The sequence below is a fragment of the Ooceraea biroi genome, chromosome 6 (assembly GCF_003672135.1).
Source record: "Ooceraea biroi isolate clonal line C1 chromosome 6, Obir_v5.4, whole genome shotgun sequence".
Lineage (NCBI taxonomy): Eukaryota > Metazoa > Arthropoda > Insecta > Hymenoptera > Formicidae > Ooceraea > Ooceraea biroi.
The window spans coordinates 7,504,775-7,527,727 of NC_039511.1; the positions used below are offsets into that span (position 1 = coordinate 7,504,775).

General features: G+C 36.3%; 1 protein-coding gene across 4 annotated transcripts; it reads left to right on the forward strand.

The window, feature by feature from the left end:
* Positions 1-1,221: 1,221 nt before the first annotated feature.
* Positions 1,222-22,788, forward strand: LOC105287898. 4 transcript variants are annotated; one of them, XM_026970516.1, is made up of 7 exons: positions 1,223-1,649; positions 1,785-2,003; positions 2,063-2,319; positions 2,455-2,578; positions 2,656-2,823; positions 5,258-5,410; positions 5,484-5,637. In XM_026970516.1, the coding sequence occupies exons 1-5, from the start codon at positions 1,499-1,501 to the stop codon at positions 2,820-2,822; spliced, it is 918 nt and encodes a 305-aa protein (XP_026826317.1). In that variant the 5' UTR covers positions 1,223-1,498; the 3' UTR covers position 2,823; positions 5,258-5,410; positions 5,484-5,637. The 4 variants fall into 4 exon arrangements, with proteins under 4 accessions (XP_026826318.1, XP_026826317.1, XP_026826316.1 ...); XM_026970515.1 differs by having other exon boundaries at positions 5,493-5,637; XM_026970518.1 differs by having other exon boundaries at positions 1,516-1,623; positions 5,493-5,637.
* The last annotated feature ends 165 nt before the right edge of the window (positions 22,789-22,953 follow it).

The following is a 22,953-nucleotide window of genomic DNA, read 5'->3' on the forward strand; positions in this document are numbered from 1 at the left end:
ACACACACACACACACACACACCTACATACACCTACGCCCATGCACGCACACACCACATAAGAAGGATTTGGAGTATAAAGAATAATGAACGCAGCAGTTGGAATTATAAAAGAACTAAACGAACCGCAGGGTTTTCTAATTCCTCAGGCCTTGCTGAGTCGACGATATTGCAAATTCGAAATTGAATATCTCGGTACCTAACTATCCTAGCACAAAATTTCAAAAACGGTTTTAAAGCTTTGAAACCCTACTTTTCGCAATTTAAATCGAAATTGTGCACGACGAGTTTTTTAAAATGGCGGAAAGGGAGAGCATGCGAAATTGATAAATGAAGTTTCGAGGTTGCGATGGTACATGGTGTAAAGTAGGTATTGCAGCCCAATGGGACTAAATGCATATAAAAGTATAGAGTTTTATCTTTAAAAGGCTTTTTTACAAAGCTCGATGCGATCATTTTTTGTTGAGATACTCCAAATTTACTTAACAGAGTGTTTTCTTTTTTAAAGTTGCACAACTCAGCGAAAAATGATCGCATCGAGCTCGGTAAAAAGCATTTTAAAGATAACACTCTATATTTTCATTTGCATTTGGTCCCATTAGGCTGCGATATCTAATTCACGCCATGCACCGTCACAAACTCGGACTTTCGGTTATCACTTTTGCATCCTCTCATTTTGTCATCCGCCATTTTGAATCAAATGGCCGACCATAATTGCCATTCAAATATTCTTAAAGTGGATACTTGAAGCTTCATTTTGTATTTTTGAACATATTTTTTTTTCTTCATTATTTACCAAGTTATGATCATTTGAAGGTTGGTAAATTTTTCCCTAAATTTTAGTGTACCGCTTTTTTTGGGAGTGAGTGTAGCTTAAAAGATTTTATTTTCACATTTTAATCATTGGAATAAATAAAGTTTAATGTATCGTCTCAAAGTTTTCTACAATCACAAATACAAGTTTTTCGGGTTGAGCAATTAAAATCGGACACCCTATATATTATAATCGAAAGTCGATACCCAGTATATTATAATTACTTATCGGAATAAATAAAGTTTAATTTATTGTGTTAAATTTTTTTAGAATCACTAATACAAGTTTTTCTGATTGGATCACTTAAAATCGGACACCCTATATATTATAAGATAAGATAAAGTGAGATACCCTATATATATAATTAATATAAAACCTCTATAAAACCGGAAATTACTAATTGTAAGATATCAAGAGTCATGTAGGGTGTTCGAAAATAGGTTTGGTTACTGCCAGTAAAAGCAATACAGTTGGCAGCAGTGAAAATTATTGGTGCTGCGTTTCGTTTCTTCCGCCAGTAAAGCCAGTGCCAGTAATAACAGAGAGAAGTAATAAACAGCCGAAGTGATCCCAAAGTCGAAAAATACTTTTTAGATACAACTTATATATGTACCCAGATAACACACACGTCCAAAATCGGGACATAAGCATATAATTATAATTTTGTTTTTGGTGCTACAAAGAAATGGAGACATTTGTACAATGTAAAAATATCTCTCTACATGATGAAGAGGACAATAACCAACAACTGATTGATTTAAAATTACTTGATGAAGCAACAAATGTCCAATATAATATAAAAGTACAAAAGGAAATGTATACTCGTGCTCATAATGGTATAACTTTAGTAAAATAATTTATAGTTTACTAATAGTAATTATTAATATAACATTTGTTACAAAAAGTAAAAGTTATTGGTATGATAATCTTTTGATGTATATTAATATTATAAATATTATTATTCCCTACAGACATGATATTTGCTACTACATTATTAGAAAAAGCAAAAACATTACTTAATTCCAAAGATACATATAATTCTGTTTCACCAAAAAATATTATGGCAAATGATAGTCCTAACCTAGTTAAACCTAGTTTAAGCACAAGTGTAGTTCTTAATGACACTGAAAATATACTTCAAGATAATACTACTTCTGACAGTGAAAACATTTCAGATACACAAGACACAGGTAAGTTTACATACTAGTAGTGTTGAAGTAAAATGTAATAATTATTTTTTTCATGTTAGAGGTAAATAAAGAAAAATGGGAACATAGAGCTATACTTCTTCTAATATCGTTATATAAAGAAAAATCATATATGCTGCAAAAAGGTAGTCATAAAAAACTGTGGACAGAAATTTCTCAGTGCATGAAGGAAAAGAAATACAAGTTTACTGGCAGTCAGTGCAATAACAAAATGGATGCATTAAAGAGACGATATCGTCAAATTATTGACCACAATGCTCAAAGTGGGAACGATAGAAAGGAATGGATATATTTAGATGTAATTATTGACACAATGTATATATAATTGTTATATATCATAGATGTATATGATAGTTATATAACAGTTATATAATAGTTATAATTATAAAACGATCAGACCACTTTTGCACATTATTTGTACATTATGCTTTAGGTGTTAGATGAGATTTTGCGAAAGAAAAATTGGATAAAACCATTAGCTGTAGCAGGATCAAATATTAAAGAATCTGAACATTCACCATTAACTGATAACAATGATGAAAATGAACCACCAACTAGTAAGTAACTATAAAAAAATAGTTTTTACTCAAATATATATTTTTCTATTATAAAACTAAATATATTTTATGTATAGAGCAAAGAAAGATGTCATTAACTGAAGCAAGAGCGAATTTTTTAAAAGTTTCATTAGCAGAAAAAAAATTAAAAAGAGAAGAAACTGCTAATTACAGAGCAACAAAGTTACAAATATTAAGAGAAATAAAAAAAGTGTATAAAAGACAGACAAAGAAGCAAGAATAATGTATGTACAGGGTGGGGAAAAATTATTGGTCAAGCTTTCGCCAGTCGATTCTACTCGTCGAGATCGCCAACATTGCATCATAAACATGGTGCCGCAAAATTAACTTTCAAGGTCATTTTCAATGTCAAATTTTTTTATTGGCTTAGTCGATTCTACTCGTCGAGCTGAACAAAAGTCTCAAAGGGACCATATGCCGAAAATCAACATTTCATAGAGAAATCTTCGTTTGAAGTTGTTAGAAGCCAAAAAATTTCGTAAAATTAATTGTGATGAATGTAAAATCTGCTTAATATACTCTTAACGCTACCCAGGAACAACGAAGTGGGCGTGGTAGATTTTTGTTCCCTTCGGGGTATCTTGGTACCCAGTAACATTTCAACGGCTGTTGGTTCCTTGAAGCAACCGGTCATTTGCCTCGGAGAGGAATAATATATCACTCCATAAGACATTCGTTACTTGTGCTTAAGAAGCTTTCCATCCATATCCAGACCTTTTTCGTGATTATTAGAAGACCGCCGCTGATCTTGAATCAATTTTCAGTGTAAAATTAAAAAAAATTGTTTAAATTTGTTATCAAATTTTTTCTAAGAATAACGTTGCTGTAGCATGCCTCGACGTGGTGGCCGTGGTGGTCGTGATCAGGCGCTTCGGGATGGGCGTGACCAACGTCTAATGCTTCAAGCAATTGATCGTGCTCATGGTAATTACACACGAGCACGAGCTCTTTATGCTAGTTGGTTGCGACGCCAAGCTAATGGCAGCCAATTACGTCCAGGGTCCGTGCCTGATCGTCGAGAATTTCAACGACTCGATGAACGATTACATGATCAGGAGCAAATGAATTTTGCAGGTGCTGGCCACCGTAGGGCAGGTCGTCCTCGTGTGTCTTGGAGAATTGAGGAACGTGTGATTGCTCTAGCTCGAACTTATCCTGTCATGGGATCACGACGCATAAGCACGCGAGTAGGGGTTGATCATAAAACAGTCTTGCGCATTCTCCGTGAGGAAGGCCTACGACTCTACAAAGTGCAGGTAGTGCATGAGTTACGACCTGATGATCGCACAGCTCGTCTTCGTTTTTGTCGGTGGATGCTTCGCAAGATCCGAAGATATCGGCACTTTCTGAAAAATATAGTGTTCACTGATGAATCCAGTTTTTCCAGCACTTCCATTTTGAACCGGCAAAATGTTCGCATCTGGCGCAGACGCAATCCACACGTAATGGTCCAAAGAGTTCAGCAGGGCCGTTTTTCAGTCAATGTTTGGGCAGGGATACTCGGGAATGATTATATTGCTCCTGTGTTTCTCTCAAACCGATTGTCAAGCGTTGAGTATTTGCGGTTTCTACGTCATACTCTCCTGAATCGACTGCAACGTATGATTCCGAGGAATGCCCGTAATCGAATTTTTTTTAGGCATGACGGTGCTCCACCGCATTTCGGCAGGCAAGTCCGCGCTTTTTTACAACGAGTTTTTGGAACTCGATGGATCGGTCGTAATCCTGCGCCACACTTATGGCCCGCCCGTTCACCTGACCTGAACCCTCTGGACTTTTATTTCTGGGGAGCTCTGAAAGCCATTGTTTATGGGTCAAGCAGGGCTTTAAGGACAGCTCAGGATTTACGAGATCGCATTGAAGAGGCGGTTGCTACTTTAGCACGAAATCGAGCTGTGCTCCGTAGAGTGCGAGATAATTTGGTGGAGAGACTTCAAGCTTGCATTGATAACGGTGGTGGTCACATTGAAGCTGGCAGACAAGCACAACTGCTCAGAGCTATTGGGGCCGATGGGTCAGTTCTGTTTGTTCGTAGGTAGCGTCGACGACGATAAAGTGAGAGGCAAGGGGAACTCACTGTAATCAAGTCACCCCGAAGAGAACAAAAATCTACCACGTCCACGTCGTTGTTCCTGGGTAGCGCTAAGAGTAGATTAAGCAGATTTTTTGACCTTGAAAACGAATTTTTCAGGGTCATTTTTGGAGAGTAATTTTTGCTAATCATGATCAGGATATTCAGAACATGATTTTAAGAACTTTATAAGCATCAGATTTATTTTCTGACTTCATAAAAATCGATTTTTTTGAAATTTCAGGCAAAAAAACTTCAAACAAAGATTTCTCTATGAAATATTGATTTTCGGCATATAGTCCCTTTGAGACTTTTGTTCAGCTCGACGAGTAAAATCGACTAAGCCAATAAAAAATTTGACATTGAAAATGACCTTGAAAGTTAATTTTGCGGCACCATGTTTATGATGCAATGTTGGCGATCTCGACGAGTAGAATCGACTAGCGAAAGCTTGACCAATAATTTTTCCCCACCCTGTACAACAGTTTACTAATTATTTAACTAAAATACATCAAACTCTGTAAAATATATTTACTATCTTTTAATACAAAAAAACAATAGATAACATTTTTATTCTTACTTGTAAGTGTACAGAAAATCTGCCTTTTCTGTTTATATAACTATTTGCGTCTTCTGTTGGCCGAAGAATGTTTATGTGCGTTCCATCAATAATGCCTAGCACTTTAGAAAATCCATATAATGTCTGAATGTTTGTCCAAGTGTTTTCAGCTTCTTCATAGGTAGGCCATTTAATAAACTGATTACGTATACTATATATTGCTCGTACTACTCTTTTCGTACTAAACCATGCAGTTGATTTAGACACATCAAATCGTTCACTTATGGAGCAAAACGAATCTGGTGTTGTTAAGACGTAAATAGTAATTAATATTTGCTTTACATCAAGTTGTTCTCTTCCTTTGAATGGATTATTATCCACTTTTGGTCCAATTAAATATACCAAAAACTGAAAGGTATTACGTTCCATTCTGTCATAAAAGATTATTATTAGTAACACATATTAACAAATACTTTATAATAATGTATGCAATATTGTTATAAATAAATTTGTATAAATATATATAACCCACATAGAAATTAGCATCCAGTGGATGTCCATGAAACCTCCATAGCTCCATGGGACATCTATCTCCACGATAGACGTCAGATGGACGTCTATTAGAGATCCATGATACCTCCATAGCTCCATGGGATATACAGGGTGGGGCAGTTAAGGTGTTACAGACTTATATCTCGGAAACGAAGCATTTTAGAGAAAAATGTTTCAGACAAAAGTTGCAGGGTTGGAAGGGGGCCACTCAGTGGAGGTAACAGAGTGGTCATTCGTGGTCATTTTCAAGGTCATTTAAAGGTCAAGTCCAATTTTTTAAACAGAAACCCATACTTTTTATTGCAGATTCTGATTCTCCGTCGAAAAGTAAGTAACTTTTGTTGGAAACATTTTTTTCTTAAATGCCCTCCTCATCCCGAAAACACAGGTTCAACCTTTGGTGGACCAATGATAATAACTCGCTTTATAACGGACACTGAAGTTTTTTTTTAGTATTTTACTGTTTACCGTCAGCATTAGCGTTACCCAGTGTGCACCACGTGGAGGTTGCTGATCGGATTTGTACACCTTGTGGCCCTGAAAAGGGCCAATACGCGACGGGTGTGCCTAATTGTTCGCTGGGCGTGGTATCGTAGCCGCGGTCGTGTACACCTGCCCAATCGCTTCGTGATATCCGCAAATTCTGGGAAGGTGTGTGGACTGAGAATGGATCGGCCGGTAAAGTAGAACGATGCGGAGGGTGCATCGTTACAAAATGAAATAAATCACGCGTCTTAAACCCGAAAACCAATCCTAATATGGATGTAGCAGGCAATGGATTATTTTGGGGTACTTGATTTCCCCTTGCCTCTCACGTTTACGGTACATTTTCATCAGAATTCTTCAATTCAATAGATGTTCAAACTGTTTACCTTCTTGTTGTAAACACAGTTGCAACCTTGTTTGAAACGCTCGACGAACTTTTGCCAATTGTTCTACCGTAATTTCATAACAAGCTTGTCGGATTCTGCATTTCATATCTTCGCTTGTCGTTGGAGCAGTTGCCATTACTCGACTTTTAATAAAACCCCATAAAAAAAAATCAAGTGGCGTTAAATCTGGAGAACGAGGAGGCCAGTGTACTGTACCCCCTCGTCCTATCCACTTCTCAGGAAATATCTCGTTCATTTTCAACCGAGAAATCCGTGCATAATGAGCTGGTGCTCCATCGTGTTGCATCCACATGTTTATGCGTATACCTATTGGTACGTTCTCTAATAGTTGCGGAAGTATGTTCTCTAGAAAATCACTGTATACTTCGCCATTCAAAGGTGTTTCAAAAAAATGTGGTCCGATAATATGATCACCTACAATACCACACCAGACATTGAGAGACCAAGGGCGTTGAAAAGGAATAGTTCGTATCCAATGAGGATTTTCTATCGCCCAATAGTGCATGTTGTGTCTGTTCACTTGTCCATTATTACTAAAATTAGCTTCATCGGTGAATAGGATACGCGAAAGCAAAGTTTGGTCTTCGTTCAACATGCGTAACATAATGTTGCAAAAATTAATCCGACTTACGAAATCAGGTTGTTCTAAATTTTGGTGCAAGTGAATGTGATATGGATGCAATTTATTTTCATGTAAAATTCTCAATATTGACCTTCTACTAATTGCACATTCTGTTTCTAATTGCCTACAACTAATTGTAGGATTCAATTGAACAGCAGCGAGTATGTTCACTGTATTTTCATCATTAGTAGCTGTTTTTCTGCGTGTTCTTTTTTTCCCCTTTATTGTGCCATACCTAATAAAACGTTCGGAAAGCCGTTTAAATGCCATATGCGATTTTTTTTCGCGATGAGGATAACGTTCATCATACATGTTTGCTGCTTGGCGATAGTTCCTTCTACACTCTCCTAATACAATGAACATATCGAAATATTCCTGATACGGCCGATCCATTACGATAATGATCCTTAGTGCTCGTAATCAGAGTTGTCAGAATGAGGACGCGACTCGCCCGAAGTATCAGATGCCTCGTCGATTTCCCAATCTGCGACGCATCTCTTCGTGCCCAACTTCGGCAGTAGACTCGAGTTACTCCGAGAGTTAGGGCAAAGTGAGATCGGCAGACTGGGAAATCGACGAGGCATCTGATACTTCGGGCGAGTCGCGTCCTCATTCTGACAACTCTGATTACGAGCACTAAGGATCATTATCGTAATGGATCGGCCGTATCAGGAATATTTCGATATGTTCATTGTATTAGGAGAGTGTAGAAGGAACTATCGCCAAGCAGCAAACATGTATGATGAACGTTATCCTCATCGCGAAAAAAAATCGCATATGGCATTTAAACGGCTTTCCGAACGTTTTATTAGGTATGGCACAATAAAGGGGAAAAAAAGAACACGCAGAAAAACAGCTACTAATGATGAAAATACAGTGAACATACTCGCTGCTGTTCAATTGAATCCTACAATTAGTTGTAGGCAATTAGAAACAGAATGTGCAATTAGTAGAAGGTCAATATTGAGAATTTTACATGAAAATAAATTGCATCCATATCACATTCACTTGCACCAAAATTTAGAACAACCTGATTTCGTAAGTCGGATTAATTTTTGCAACATTATGTTACGCATGTTGAACGAAGACCAAACTTTGCTTTCGCGTATCCTATTCACCGATGAAGCTAATTTTAGTAATAATGGACAAGTGAACAGACACAACATGCACTATTGGGCGATAGAAAATCCTCATTGGATACGAACTATTCCTTTTCAACGCCCTTGGTCTCTCAATGTCTGGTGTGGTATTGTAGGTGATCATATTATCGGACCACATTTTTTTGAAACACCTTTGAATGGCGAAGTATACAGTGATTTTCTAGAGAACATACTTCCGCAACTATTAGAGAACGTACCAATAGGTATACGCATAAACATGTGGATGCAACACGATGGAGCACCAGCTCATTATGCACGGATTTCTCGGTTGAAAATGAACGAGATATTTCCTGAGAAGTGGATAGGACGAGGGGGTACAGTACACTGGCCTCCTCGTTCTCCAGATTTAACGCCACTTGATTTTTTTTTATGGGGTTTTATTAAAAGTCGAGTAATGGCAACTGCTCCAACGACAAGCGAAGATATGAAATGCAGAATCCGACAAGCTTGTTATGAAATTACGGTAGAACAATTGGCAAAAGTTCGTCGAGCGTTTCAAACAAGGTTGCAACTGTGTTTACAACAAGAAGGTAAACAGTTTGAACATCTATTGAATTGAAGAATTCTGATGAAAATGTACCGTAAACGTGAGAGGCAAGGGGAAATCAAGTACCCCAAAATAATCCATTGCCTGCTACATCCATATTAGGATTGGTTTTCGGGTTTAAGACGCGTGATTTATTTCATTTTGTAACGATGCACCCTCCGCATCGTTCTACTTTACCGGCCGATCCATTCTCAGTCCACACACCTTCCCAGAATTTGCGGATATCACGAAGCGATTGGGCAGGTGTACACGACCGCGGCTACGATACCACGCCCAGCGAACAATTAGGCACACCCGTCGCGTATTGGCCCTTTTCAGGGCCACAAGGTGTACAAATCCGATCAGCAACCTCCACGTGGTGCACACTGGGTAACGCTAATGCTGACGGTAAACAGTAAAATACTAAAAAAAAACTTCAGTGTCCGTTATAAAGCGAGTTATTATCATTGGTCCACCAAAGGTTGAACCTGTGTTTTCGGGATGAGGAGGGCATTTAAGAAAAAAATGTTTCCAACAAAAGTTACTTACTTTTCGACGGAGAATCAGAATCTGCAATAAAAAGTATGGGTTTCTGTTTAAAAAATTGGACTTGACCTTTAAATGACCTTGAAAATGACCACGAATGACCACTCTGTTACCTCCACTGAGTGGCCCCCTTCCAACCCTGCAACTTTTGTCTGAAACATTTTTCTCTAAAATGCTTCGTTTCCGAGATATAAGTCTGTAACACCTTAACTGCCCCACCCTGTATATCTCCATGGTGGAAGTCAGATAGACGTCCATTAGAGGTCCATCCTATCTCCATAATAGATGTCCTCTACAAATCCACTGCAGATATCCATTAGACATCCATTATGGATGTATAATAGATTTATTAAACATATAGAGTATTTCCAATAAACTAATATTTAAGTTTCATTATTAATTACAATTTTTCAGCTAATTTTGTTTAACATTTAGAAATTCACAATATTATAGAATTTATTTTTAATTATTAATAATATATGTATATAATTGAAGTTATTCTTACATAAATTTACATCCACCGAAAATCTGTAATGGACGTCCATTAGACGTATGTCATGGAGATTCGGAACATCCAGTAGAGATCCACTAGACATCCATTAGACAGCTACTAGAAATCCATAGTTCCGCCTTGCACGTCCAGTGGATCTGCATTAAGGTAGGAGCACAAACTTTTGCATAAGCGCATAAACAGATGCATAAGGAATTTGATTGGTCCATTTCCTTGTGCACATGCTTATAGACCAATCAAATTTCTTATGCATCTTTTTATACGCTTATGCAAAAGTCTGTGTTCCTGCCTTTAGACGACTTTAAAGACGTCTATTAGGCCGGATCTACAATAGGTGTAGTAAGCTTTAAGCCGTAAGAAATTAACCAATCTCAGTGGAATATGAGGAGAAAGATCGACTGTGATTGGTCAATTTCTTACGGCTTGAGACTTACTACACCTGTTGTAGATCCGGACTTAGACGTACCGTGGATCATTAATAGAAGATTCACGGAACCTCGGTGGACGATAAATGTACGTCCCATGGACCATTAATGGAAGAGTTCATAGAGCCTCGATGGACTAACCGACGTTTCGTGGCATCGAGGCTACATGAAGCTTCCATTAATGATCCACGGAACGTCTAATAGACGTCCACCGATGTTCCATGAACCGTCCATAAATTATCCACGGATCGTCGGTTAGTCGTCTATCGAGGCTCCATGAAGCTTCCATTAATGATCCACGGAACGTCTAATAGACGTCCATCGATGCTCCATGAACCATCCATTAATGATCCATGGAACGTCGGTTAGTCCCCAGGCAGCACATGTTAGTCTAATATATGTTTCTTAGACGTATCTAATGTCTAAGAAACATAAAGTACCATTTAAGAAACGGTTTAAATAGAAACCGTTTTTAGACTTAAATTTTAAAAACGTATTTTTCACGTTTCCACAGAAACGAAAAATGTGTTTTATTAAATTGATTCAAAATTATATAATTAATATAGAAAAAAATAGTAATTTCTACTTAATTTGCGAGTATTAATTATTTTTACATCATACGTTTCAATGTACTCGATTATGGAACAAGAGACAAAAATCAACATAAGTGTGTGTGTGAGATTCCCGCCTCTGATTCACCAAGCGACCGATAGATGGCCAGGTCAGGCGTGACGTTCTCGCAAGAAACATTTGCGTTATCACCTTATAAATAACCATCCGGAAAACCGATCCAGTACTCTTTTTTTCTTCTTTTCTTTTGAAATCATTATTGCTTGAAGTGATATCTCATTCCAAAAGAGTGAGATTTCACTACACGAAATTTAGAGAGTAATTCATAAAATATAAAAATCTAGTTTTTTACAAAAATGTGATTTAACTCTGTCTATCTTCGAGGCACTGATATATAGAATTGATAAATATTTTTCTGATGGTTTCTGAAACGTTTTTTTCCCGAAAAAGAAACGTTTCTCTTAACGTTTTTTCGTTGGACATTTTTCTCCTAAATAAACGTTTCAATAAATTGGTTATGAAACGTTACGTTAAAACGTTTATAACGGCTTTGAAACCAATGTGTGCTGCCTGGGTCGTCCTTCGAGGCTCCATGAAGCTTCCATTAATGATCCACGGAACGTCGGTTAGTCGTCCACCGAGGCTCCGTGAACCCTCTATTAATGATCCACAAAACATCCAATCGACGTCCCATGGACGTCTGTGAAGATGTCTAATGGAGGTCTATTGGACGTGCGCAAAGCGGAACTATGGATTTCTAGTGGCTGTCAATTGGATGTCTAAAGGACGTCCACTGGATGGTCTGAACCTCCATGACAGACGTCCATTGGACGTCCAATGGAGGTTTTCGTTTTATGTGGGAATATATAGTGTATATATACTAACCTAAAATGTGATTTAAATTCAATATCTGTGTATAATGCAACAACATGCTCCATATAATTTCTAATTTTTGGCACTCTTCTTTCATTTCTGTTATTATTTATAATAATATTTCATAACTCTTCATTGTCATCACTGTCACTCGAAGAAGCACTAGAAGAAGATTCGAAAATAATATTGTCAAGTAACATATATTCTTCCATTATTATTGCTAATCACTTTTTATTCTATTAGCCTAATCTAACCAAAAGAACCAATTAAATATCCAAGTTTTATTTAAAACTTATCCTTCGGATTATTTGGGATCACTTCGGCAGTTTGGCTATTTACTGGCTTTACTGGCGGAAGAAACGAAACGCAGCACCAGTAATTTTCACTGCTGCCAACTGTATTGCTTTTACTGGCAGTAACCAAACCTATTTTCGAACACACTAACGGTAGTGTCTTGCGCCAAGTATACGCGCAGCGAGACTGCACCGTGACTCTTTTACGCGAAGCGACGCTTTCGCAGACACTCAGATTATTAGATCTCAATAACCGCTGAACGGATAAACTTCTAAGTAGGCTCAATGGATAGCTTGGGGTCGAATTATATAATAAAAGTGTTTTTATTTTTCTTGTACGTGCCCTACGAGCGGAGATATGGCGATGCAAAATCTGAAATTTTCCAATTTCATTTAAGAAACGTCGTCGTCATCATCATTTGTACAGTCACAGATTAATAGACAGATAGCCAAACGCCCGGGTTAAGGCGAGACCAGCATTTCCATACTTTGATTATCGACACACTTTGCCCCTTACCGACAGACTTTGCCCCTAGGAGCGAGTCCGAACTAAATATATCCGATTTTATCGACAGACTTTTCTCCTTGAAGTGATGTTTCAAGCGGCTCGAGATGCTGAGATTTTCTTTTTCGCCGGTTCTTAAACCGGCCTTTTGTGTACGTGCGTGTGCACTATTCTACTTTTAGTATAAATACATATATGTACATATATATGTATATAATAGCGAGTTAAGCGTATCGAATAAAAATTATATTCTTAAGTAATATGTAATATTAATGTATGTAATATTAATGTATATATGTAATATTAATAAGTAATATGTAATATTAATATGTTTTATATGAATTTTATTTTTTTATTCATGTGTCACTTACTAAATATGTTTTTCTAATGAAACATTGACGATTTTAATTAGCAAAATAATAACTTAAGGCATGCTTCAGGGTCCACTGCGGGAGGGTTAGTTCCCCTGGAGTTTGTTTATATTTTTTTTCGACGGGGATGCAGATGGAGGGTTCTTCGCTGAAGGCCAATTTAATAATATATTCATATACATATTCATGTGTCATCGCTTACTAAATGTTTTTCTAATAAAACATAAATGATTTTGACTTGCAACAATTTAAGGTGTGCTTCTTGCGAGAAACGATTCATATATATAGGTTGGTACTTTCATGAATTTTGTATTTTTACTTGCCACAGTTTCTTATCCAAATGTCAAATCTTTTATCAGTCTTCTGTGGAAAACGAAACAGTTTACAGTTCTCTGATTTGACATTATTACAGTTTTTATAAGCACATCTATCAAATATCGTAATTGTCTTCACACTACTGTTATCCATTTTGATACACGAAAGCACAATAGAATACGTTCTGACAATGAAACACAGTCGCTGTGGTCGCTCGAAAACGCGAGAAGCTTATGAGTTTGCATATAGCGAAAACAAGTGAAAGATGAAACAATTTCTGCGTGTTTCATCCATTTGGGAGTCTTCTATATATTAAGTTATTAATTAATAAATATTTATGAAAAAGGGTGGTTCGTGCGGCGAGATAGGTCGGTAGAGGAGGGTGCGCTCTCTTTGATAGACCGCGAGCTGGGCGGGCGGCGCGCGGTCTATCAAAGAGAGCGCGACCCTCCTCTACCGACCTATCTCGCCGCACGAACCACCCTTTTTCATAAATATTTATTAATTAATAACTTAATATATAGAAGACTCCCAAATGGATGAAACACGCAGAAATTGTTTCATCTTTCACTTGTTTTCGCTATATGCAAACTCATAAGCTTCTCGCGTTTTCGAGCGACCACAGCGACTGTGTTTCATTGTCAGAACGTATTCTATTGTGCTTTCGTGTATCAAAATGGATAACAGTAGTGTGAAGACAATTACGATATTTGATAGATGTGCTTATAAAAACTGTAATAATGTCAAATCAGAGAACTGTAAACTGTTTCGTTTTCCACAGAAGACTGATAAAAGATTTGACATTTGGATAAGAAACTGTGGCAAGTAAAAATACAAAATTCATGAAAGTACCAAAAATATTTGACGATAATAAGTTTAGATAAAGGATAAGATTAAATTTTGTGAAAAGACAGAAATGCTAGTTAAAAATTTCAATTAATTTTCTTTAATGATTTAAATTTTTTAAAGTACACTATAATAAAGTAATAAGCATAACGTTGTTCAAAACTGTTGCCGTTTTTATTTAGAAGTTTTGTTAGTACTGATTTAGAGTCCATAACATATAATTACGTTATAGTAATTTTTAAATTCCATTTGAAATGTAGCCTTTATAACAAATATTAAAAATTATTTGTTTCGGACAATTATATTAACATTTGTTTTGCAAGATCTTTTTCTTCTTTTGTATATTGTAATGTTCTCTTGTATAGTTGAAGTTGTATCATGATTCTCGCTAGTGGTTTTAGACACTTCTTTCCATGCAAAAATTCATTCACACTGTGTTTGCAAACGTTCCTTTTTTGAGCTTCATTATTGCGACGTAATTATTACTTGTTATTTGATTAGAAATAAAAATCATTTACGCAATGTGATTGGAAATGCGTGATATTTTTCTAGTGTATGAACTATAGATTTATTTTTAAACAGGTAATGAAAAGTTACTTGAGTGGTCCCCAGCATCAATTCAGAAAGCAGGATTATGTGCAGATCACTTTAATAAAGAAGATTTTATAAGCCGTACGAAGTTGCATATTAGAAGAAATCCCATACTATGGATGTCAAAGGATACTAGGATTTCTCTTGTCGAAGATAATGATCAAAATATTATAGAACAAGAATCTAGAACCAGATCTGTTGAAGAAATTGGTCAAGAAAATGTCGTTCACCATGATTCAGATCGAGATTACACTCCGATGGAAGTCGATACTCATATTGATTTTCAAGTAGATAATGCGGAGACCATCAAGAACAACACAAATGAAGAAGTCGCTACAGTAACAAGGACAACACCAAAGAAGTGTTATCCTTCTGGAAAAGAACTTTTCGGTAATTTCGGAGATGACTTGGCAGACGATAATGAATGGCTCAATAATGAAACTATTTCCACTATTTCTGGATAATTACTCTCAGGGAGAAGTAGAAACTAAAACAAAGAAACTAAAAATGCGAAAAGAAAAACCGCGAAAGAAGTCTGTTCGATAGTGTTGCGACCGCGAGAGGATGGGGATCGGACTCAGGTTGCAGCAACGTCACACTCTTTAGCCAGACGAAACTTTAATAAACGTCATACAAATAACAATGTTCACAATTTTGCAATTGCTTTGAGTCGGCGCTGAACCGCGCCTCCGCCGCACTTGACCGGAGCGCGAGCGGTCACGCGCTGATAGCGATACCGAACCGCGGATGGGGCCACGCTCGCGAGCAACGATTCGGAGCCTGATTACCCCTACGCGACTTTCTTTACGTTAAGCTCTGCATTAACAACTGTGTGTTCGCGGCCAGGGCCGGCGCTTTATATACGCGCGGTGTTCTAGAAGGATCCAGACCCGCTTCGAATATTATGTCGATCTGCTCGCTCGTTAGGTCGACCCCGACGGCGACCTCCGGGCACGCAAACTGTTGTGTTTTCGCAAGCCAAAGCTTGTTTTCCTGCCCGCGAACGCTCCGTCGCTGCTGGCCTTGGCACGGCTGCCCTGTACCAAGCGCGACAAACCGCTGCTCTGGTGGATGGGATTAATTCGCACGCGGTCTTGAACAAAGTCTGTCCTCCAAAAAATGTATAATGAAGATGAATTGTTCGAAATCGAAAAATTAAAGAAAGAAAATTTGAGATTGAAAAAATTTCTTATGCAAAGGAAGAGAACAAAAAAAATATTATTGCTATGTTGAAACGTCGCAATAATGAAGCTCAAAAAAACAGGAACGTTTGCAAACATAATGTGAATGAATTTTTGGATGGAAAGAAGTTTCTAAAACCATTAGCGAGAACTATGATACAACTTCAACTACACAAGGGAACATTAAAATATACAAAAGAAGAAAAAGATCTTGCAAAACAAATGTTTTTTTATTCCGCAAGTGGATATTCACGGATGAGAAAGGCTGGATTAAATCTCCCATCAGAATCTTGTGTCCGAAATTGGATTTCTGAAACAGAAATTCGACCAGGATTCTGCGAGGAAATATTTTCTAAAATTCGAGAAAAATTGTCTAAACTACCATCTTCTCAGACAGTTTGTTGTTTAAAATTTGATGAGATGTCGATAAAACAATTTGAAGAATATAGCCAAAAATATGATATCATTGAAGGATTAATAGATCTTGGACCCCTGGGACGAAGCAATGAACCAACGGTAAACGTTTTACTATTTTGTCTTGATAGTATTAATGCAGAAAATCCTTGGCGGCAAATAGTAGCATACTTTTTGACCGGAAAAAAGTCTACGCATAAGGAGATCGTTCAACTCACCGAGATATGCTTGGAAAAACTTAAAAATGTTGGGGCAAATGTAAAATTGATTACATGTGACCAAGGTGGACCAAACAGAAAAGCTTTCAGTAATTGGAAAATTTCACCACATAGGGTAAGGTTGCCATCATTGGACCGTTGCTTTCATTGAACCACTAAGGTATTTCGAAAACTAAAACGACTGTCGGCAAAAGAAAGAGATAGAACGCACGTGCACGTGTCCCCCCGCTATCTTCCTCACGCTCAGTTCCATGGCGGCCGCTACTGCAGAGTGACACACGGCAGTAGGGTTTAAGTATCAAAAAAAATAAAACGTTTGAAATAACCACTCAGGTATGTACTACTAATCGTGATTTTATCTTATTTTTAATATTCCCTCATGAAAGTATATTGATTTGAGGTGTTATTACATCGGTTAGTTAAATGTTCAGATCTAACCACAAAATAAAAAATTGTCATCGTAAAATTTATACCTAATTGCTATGATTGAACCACCTAGTGGTTACTATGATTGGACCGGTCCAATGAAGGCGACTAAGTGATTTTGTTTTTTTATTCTTTATTTAGAATGGTACAGTCGTCTCAAAATGAAATAGAGTCACATCGAGTACGGAAAGAGCGTAGTAAGTACTACACATGGAACGAAATTAGTATGAAGCTTGCCATAGAAGCTTTGCGGAAAAAAGAGATCGGTTTAAATGCAGCCAGCAGAATATATTCTGTACCGAAAACAACACTAAGACGACGATTACTAGAAGGCAATAAAAAAGCCAAAGAACATAAACAAATAAAAGGCTTCGAATGTGACCTTACATCGGAGGCCGAAGTTGCACTCGTAGAGCATATTCTCGAAATGGAGTCATGTTTGTTTGGTTACACGCCACTAGATGTTCGTATACTAGCCTTCCAATTTGCTGAAAAATATGGTTTGTCGCATAGATTTAATATAAATAACAAGATGGCCGGTAAAAAATGGTACTACAATTTCATGAAACGTAGCCCAGAATTGAGTCTCTGTCAACCAAGAGCAACATCCTTTAATCGAGCAACTGGATTCAACAAGGAAGTGGTCAACGAATTCTTTAATAAACTTATTGAAGTTACTGACAAACATGGTATAACCGAGGCTCGACAGATCTTTAATGTAGACGAAACTGGAATATCTACAGTACAGAGGAGGCCACGTAATCCTTGCTAAGAAAGGAAAACATCAAGTCGGTTCGATTACAAGTGGTGAGAGAGGCGCAAATACAACGGCTGTTTGTTGTGCAAATGCTGCAGGACAATTTGTACCTCCTCTAATTATATTTAAACGCAAAAATGCTAAAGCTGAGTTACAAAACGGCGCTCCCCCTGGCTCCATCTTTGCTTATAACCTAGATAGTGAGTATATAAATAGATTTTTTTTATCTGGCTTCAACATTTCATTGAAAACATCAGATCGTCCCCTGAGAAAAAAGTGTTACTTATACTCGATGGCCACGTAACTCACACAAAACATTTACCTACTATTGAATTGGCAAGACGACATGGTGTTGTTATGTTATCATTGCCAACTCATACGTCGCATAAGCTTCAACCCCTGGATGTATAATTTTTTAAGCCCCTGAGCTCCTATTACATAGAAGAAACTGAGAAATAGCTAAGACAAAATCCAAGCAGATTAGTGACACAATATCAGATTTCAATGCTTTTCGGTAAGGCATACGAACGTGCTGCTTCTTTGCGGAATGCCAGCATTGGTTTCCAAAAAACTGGAATCTACCCGTTGGATAAAGATGTCTTTCAAGACTACGAAATTGTAACATTGAACGTCGAGGAAGAAAATATAAATATGAACTCTGCTGCAGCTCAGAATTATTTGTTCCCTGATAATGTAAATTCTAAACCTGGGACACAAAGTGAGGGAGGGAGTCACCACTCTCTGTTGGAACCAAATAAAACCGTGGCTATGAAAGATATGCCGGTTTTTTCTGAAAAGGCACCTGAATACTTCAGAAGCTCTCCTCACGCTAGCACAAGTAAACAATTTGATTTCGAAGTAAAGCAGATATCACCTGGAGCAAAGAAAATTGTATCTGAATTAAGGAAGAGAAGTAGAAAGACTCAGAGGGCTATAGAGATAACAAGTTCACCATATAAAGAAGATTTACAGTCAAAGGAGGGAAACAAGCCTAAAAAGATGAAGAAAGAAATCATTGCTGAAACAAAAGGTTCCAAGAAAAAAGCACCGAATTCTAGTCAATGGTATTGTAAAATCTGCACAATGAGTGCGATTGAAGACATGATACAATGTATGATATGTCGAGAATGGGTGCACGTAGAGTGTGCTTGTGTGAGCAAAAGTAAAAAAAGATACTTTTGCCCAGCCTGCAAAAAGTAATATAAAGTTACATAATTCTACCTTTCATTGTCGTTTTAAAATTGACAAAGATTTATTTGTGTTATGTTTAAAAAGATTTATGTTTAAAAAGAATGATATTTTTTGTTAGTTTGAATTTTTAAATTACGTATATTAATATAATAATTATCAGTTGTTGATTGATTTTGATTGAAGTTGTTCCTTTGTAACAGTTGATTTCTTAAAATATTTCTTTTTTATATAATTTTAGCATAATATTTTATAAACAATATAGGTTAGAAACGTACCTCTAAGGTATCTGTGACTGATTAATAAATATCTATACTAGATTATTTTGATATTTTGTTTTTCTTATTTTTTTTGCCTTAGTTTCTTTTATTGGACCGATGGTCCAATGAAGGAAACCAAGTGGACCAAAGAAGGTGCCAAAGGTCCAATCATGGAAACTTTTAATCTTTTTATATTTTTTATTTCCTGTTTTAAATGTTGATTGATAGATGCTGAGACTTGTTGATCTTAAAGCTTAATAAATGTCACTTCAAATCACATTCTTAGTTTCACTTTATTACTTATAATTTCAAATTAGTAGACCTTTAAAAAAAGGGGTTCCAATGGTGGCAACCTTACCCTACACCGTTTTTTTCATTTAACAATGAAACCTACTTTACTTTCTTTGATTGGCCTCATCTTATCAAGCGATTAATTAGCCAGTTGAGATCGCATAAGTATATTTATGTGAATGATGAAATAATTATGTCTTTTCACGATTTATTTGCAACGTGGCAATTTGACAAAAAGTTAAGTACTTCAAATTTATTGGGTCACATTACCTACGCGCACTTTTATCCAAACAATTTTGAAGCTATGAATGTCAAAAGAGCTTTTCAAATGTTAAGTGCAAGATTCGCTGCATCAATATTGACAGCAGGTCACAGTAATGTTTTGAAAAGTACTTCATGGAAAGCATCTGCGGATTTTGTTTACAAAATGAATAAAGTAATAGATGTTATGAATGTATACTATTTAAATGATTGGAAAGGAGAAAAGGGACCATTATCAGATGTCAATACAATGGCTGAAGAGTTATTAATGTCTTTTATTGAATGGTGTTCGAAGTGGAGTACTTCCCCCAACAAGATGTCAAGGCCTCCGTGCTTTGATGGAATGATTACGACTGTACAAGCAATTTTATCAACATATCATTCCATCAAACAACACTATGCAAAATTCAAGCTCGCCACTGCACTGTGTAACCAGAATTCTGTAGAGCATACATTTAGAAAAGTTAGAGGACGCAGAGGATTCAACCGTAATCCCACTGCGAGAATGATACGGTTAACATTGCGTCATATTTTATCAAGTGGAAATATTTACGGAAGTGATAGAGGTAACGTAACTTGTCTAGAAACGTCTTTATTAATGGATGGTACGTCGGTAATCTGTGGTGAAACTAGCAATGTTCCATCAGAAGAAGAACTCACTTTTCCAATTGAAATGGATAATGGTGACTGTAACGATAATCTCATTGCGACAGTTTTTGAAGAAATTACTAGATATTCAGATCATAATTATTCCGACAATCTAGAACTGACCGACAAGAACAACTTTAATTCACCAGAGACATATGAAAAAAATTCAATTGCATATTTCGCAGGATACATTGCTCGCTACTGTTACGAAAATACAAAATGCGACAGCTGCCGTGAAACAACTTTGAAAACACCGATGGAAGGATCAACCGAGAATGAAATCTATATTCAACTACGTGAATATGAACACGAAGGCGAAGATGAACCTGAAGTTGAATGGCTATCAAGGCCAACGGATGCATTTTTCAATATTATCGCCCTTCAACTTAAAGCAATGAACTCATGCTACAAGAAATATTGGCATTTTAAAGATGTAAAGAAAAAGCTTCTTGAGATTTGTGTAAAGTACGTCCAGCATGCAGACGAACATTGATTTGACCAGAGCAATGAGTGTTACCCACACCGAATCCAAATGTTGGACTTTATGTTAAGAGTCAAAATATATGCAATTACAAAAAAAAATAACAATGGTGGAAGAGAAAGAAGAAATACAATAGCATCAAGAAGATCAAAAGAAATAAAGACAAAATGCCAAAAACTAAGGAACATAAAACATATGTAAAATCGTCTATATTCGCCTGTGTACACACACAAACTTTTTTGTGTCTCGGACATATATAATATTTCTAACAGTAAAGTGAAAAAAATATTTAAAATAAGTTCTATTGCTATAACTATCCTTTTCTATAATGTTTCTATAATGTTTCCTTTTTAATTCTATATTTAATATATATACTAATTTTTTCAATATTACTTATGCAATATTATTATTATTTATGCAATATTAAGAATAGCATACAATTTACATTTATATTTGTCATCTTCCTAAGAGCAAAAACTTCGTGCAATTACGCTGATATGCGACTATTTTGCAACAGAGAAACTATATCTACATTTATTGAATTTTCATCATGAGTAATGACAGAATTCACATTTAATTTTGATTATTCTCATTTAATTTTAAAAGATATAGGATGTTTTTGATATTTTTTTGTTTAATAATATGTATGTCCATTAAGTAAGTTTTGATTACCCAGCAAACTATATATGCTTTAATATATTTATGTTTCTACCAAAGAACAATTCTTCTTGCAGTTGAAAATGAATTCAGAATTGGTGACATACAAGTGAATTATTTTAGAATTCTACTAGAAAAGGTCCTAATACACATACGTCCGACATCCGACTGCGACATACGACGTATTAATTGTAGAATAGGCCTAAAAGCGTTTTTGTAACACCTAACGTTGCGTTCAATACTGACTGTACATTATTTATAGCTATATATGTAACTTTGCATTTCAGTTATGATACTTAACGTAACGTGTCAAAGGAAAACTTGTGGTCCTGACATTACCAGTGCGTGGCTTTATACATCGCGCGCGCGCACGCGTGTGTGTGTATGCGTGCGTGCGTGCGTGTTGCGATAGGAAAAATCGGAAGGAATAGGTAAGAATTCAAAAATTTAATTTATATTTTATAATTTATATATTTTTAAAATTTTACATATAATATTATTTAATTATCGTGTTTTCCACGCGTCTTTCGTACGGAAAATTGAGTCCTCGCTGGGAATACCTGCTAGTACGCAATCACCCACGTCCTCTCCCGCGTCGTTCCAATCCTAAAAAAATAATATAAACAAATAGTTTAATAGTGTCCAGATATTACATATTTAATAGACTATAATATGATAAACATTATATAGAAATATTTATTACTAATTTGCTGCTGCTATGCCTCTTGGGCTGAGAACGCAGACTGAGGCTGCTCTGCCATTGCTTTAGCAGCTCTTTATTTTGCAGCAACAGCGATTGTTGCTGTCGCTGCTGTTGCTTTCATATTGTTGCTGCATTTCTTGCAACTTCTGCCCTAAGGAAGTGACATCATCTTCCTCCAAAAGCATTCGCTGTCGCATTCGAAAGATTTTCATCTTCTGAATAAAAGATAATAAAATATTGTATATAATATAGTAGACTATATTGAAATGCGTGGTATAAAAATTGTGTCACTAAAGCTTATCGGTGACCATAGAACCGTATTTAAAAAAAAGAAGGAATAATTCGTGAGGTGTGATAAATAAAAGTTGTTATACATAAAACGTTAAAACCTGTCAGAAAATAGCTAACAATTATACTAAAAATATTTACTATGTTTTAATAAAATATATACGTAAAATATGTATTCAAAATAAACATTATTAAGTAATACATTTTTATTGTACATATCACATTTATATTTGTTATCACATTTATGTTATATAAGTTCAGGATATAATGAAAAGTATAATGTAAATGGAGTGCTTTTTATAATGCTGGTCCCTATAGCATGATTAAATATCGGGTGCCGTTATCAATTATG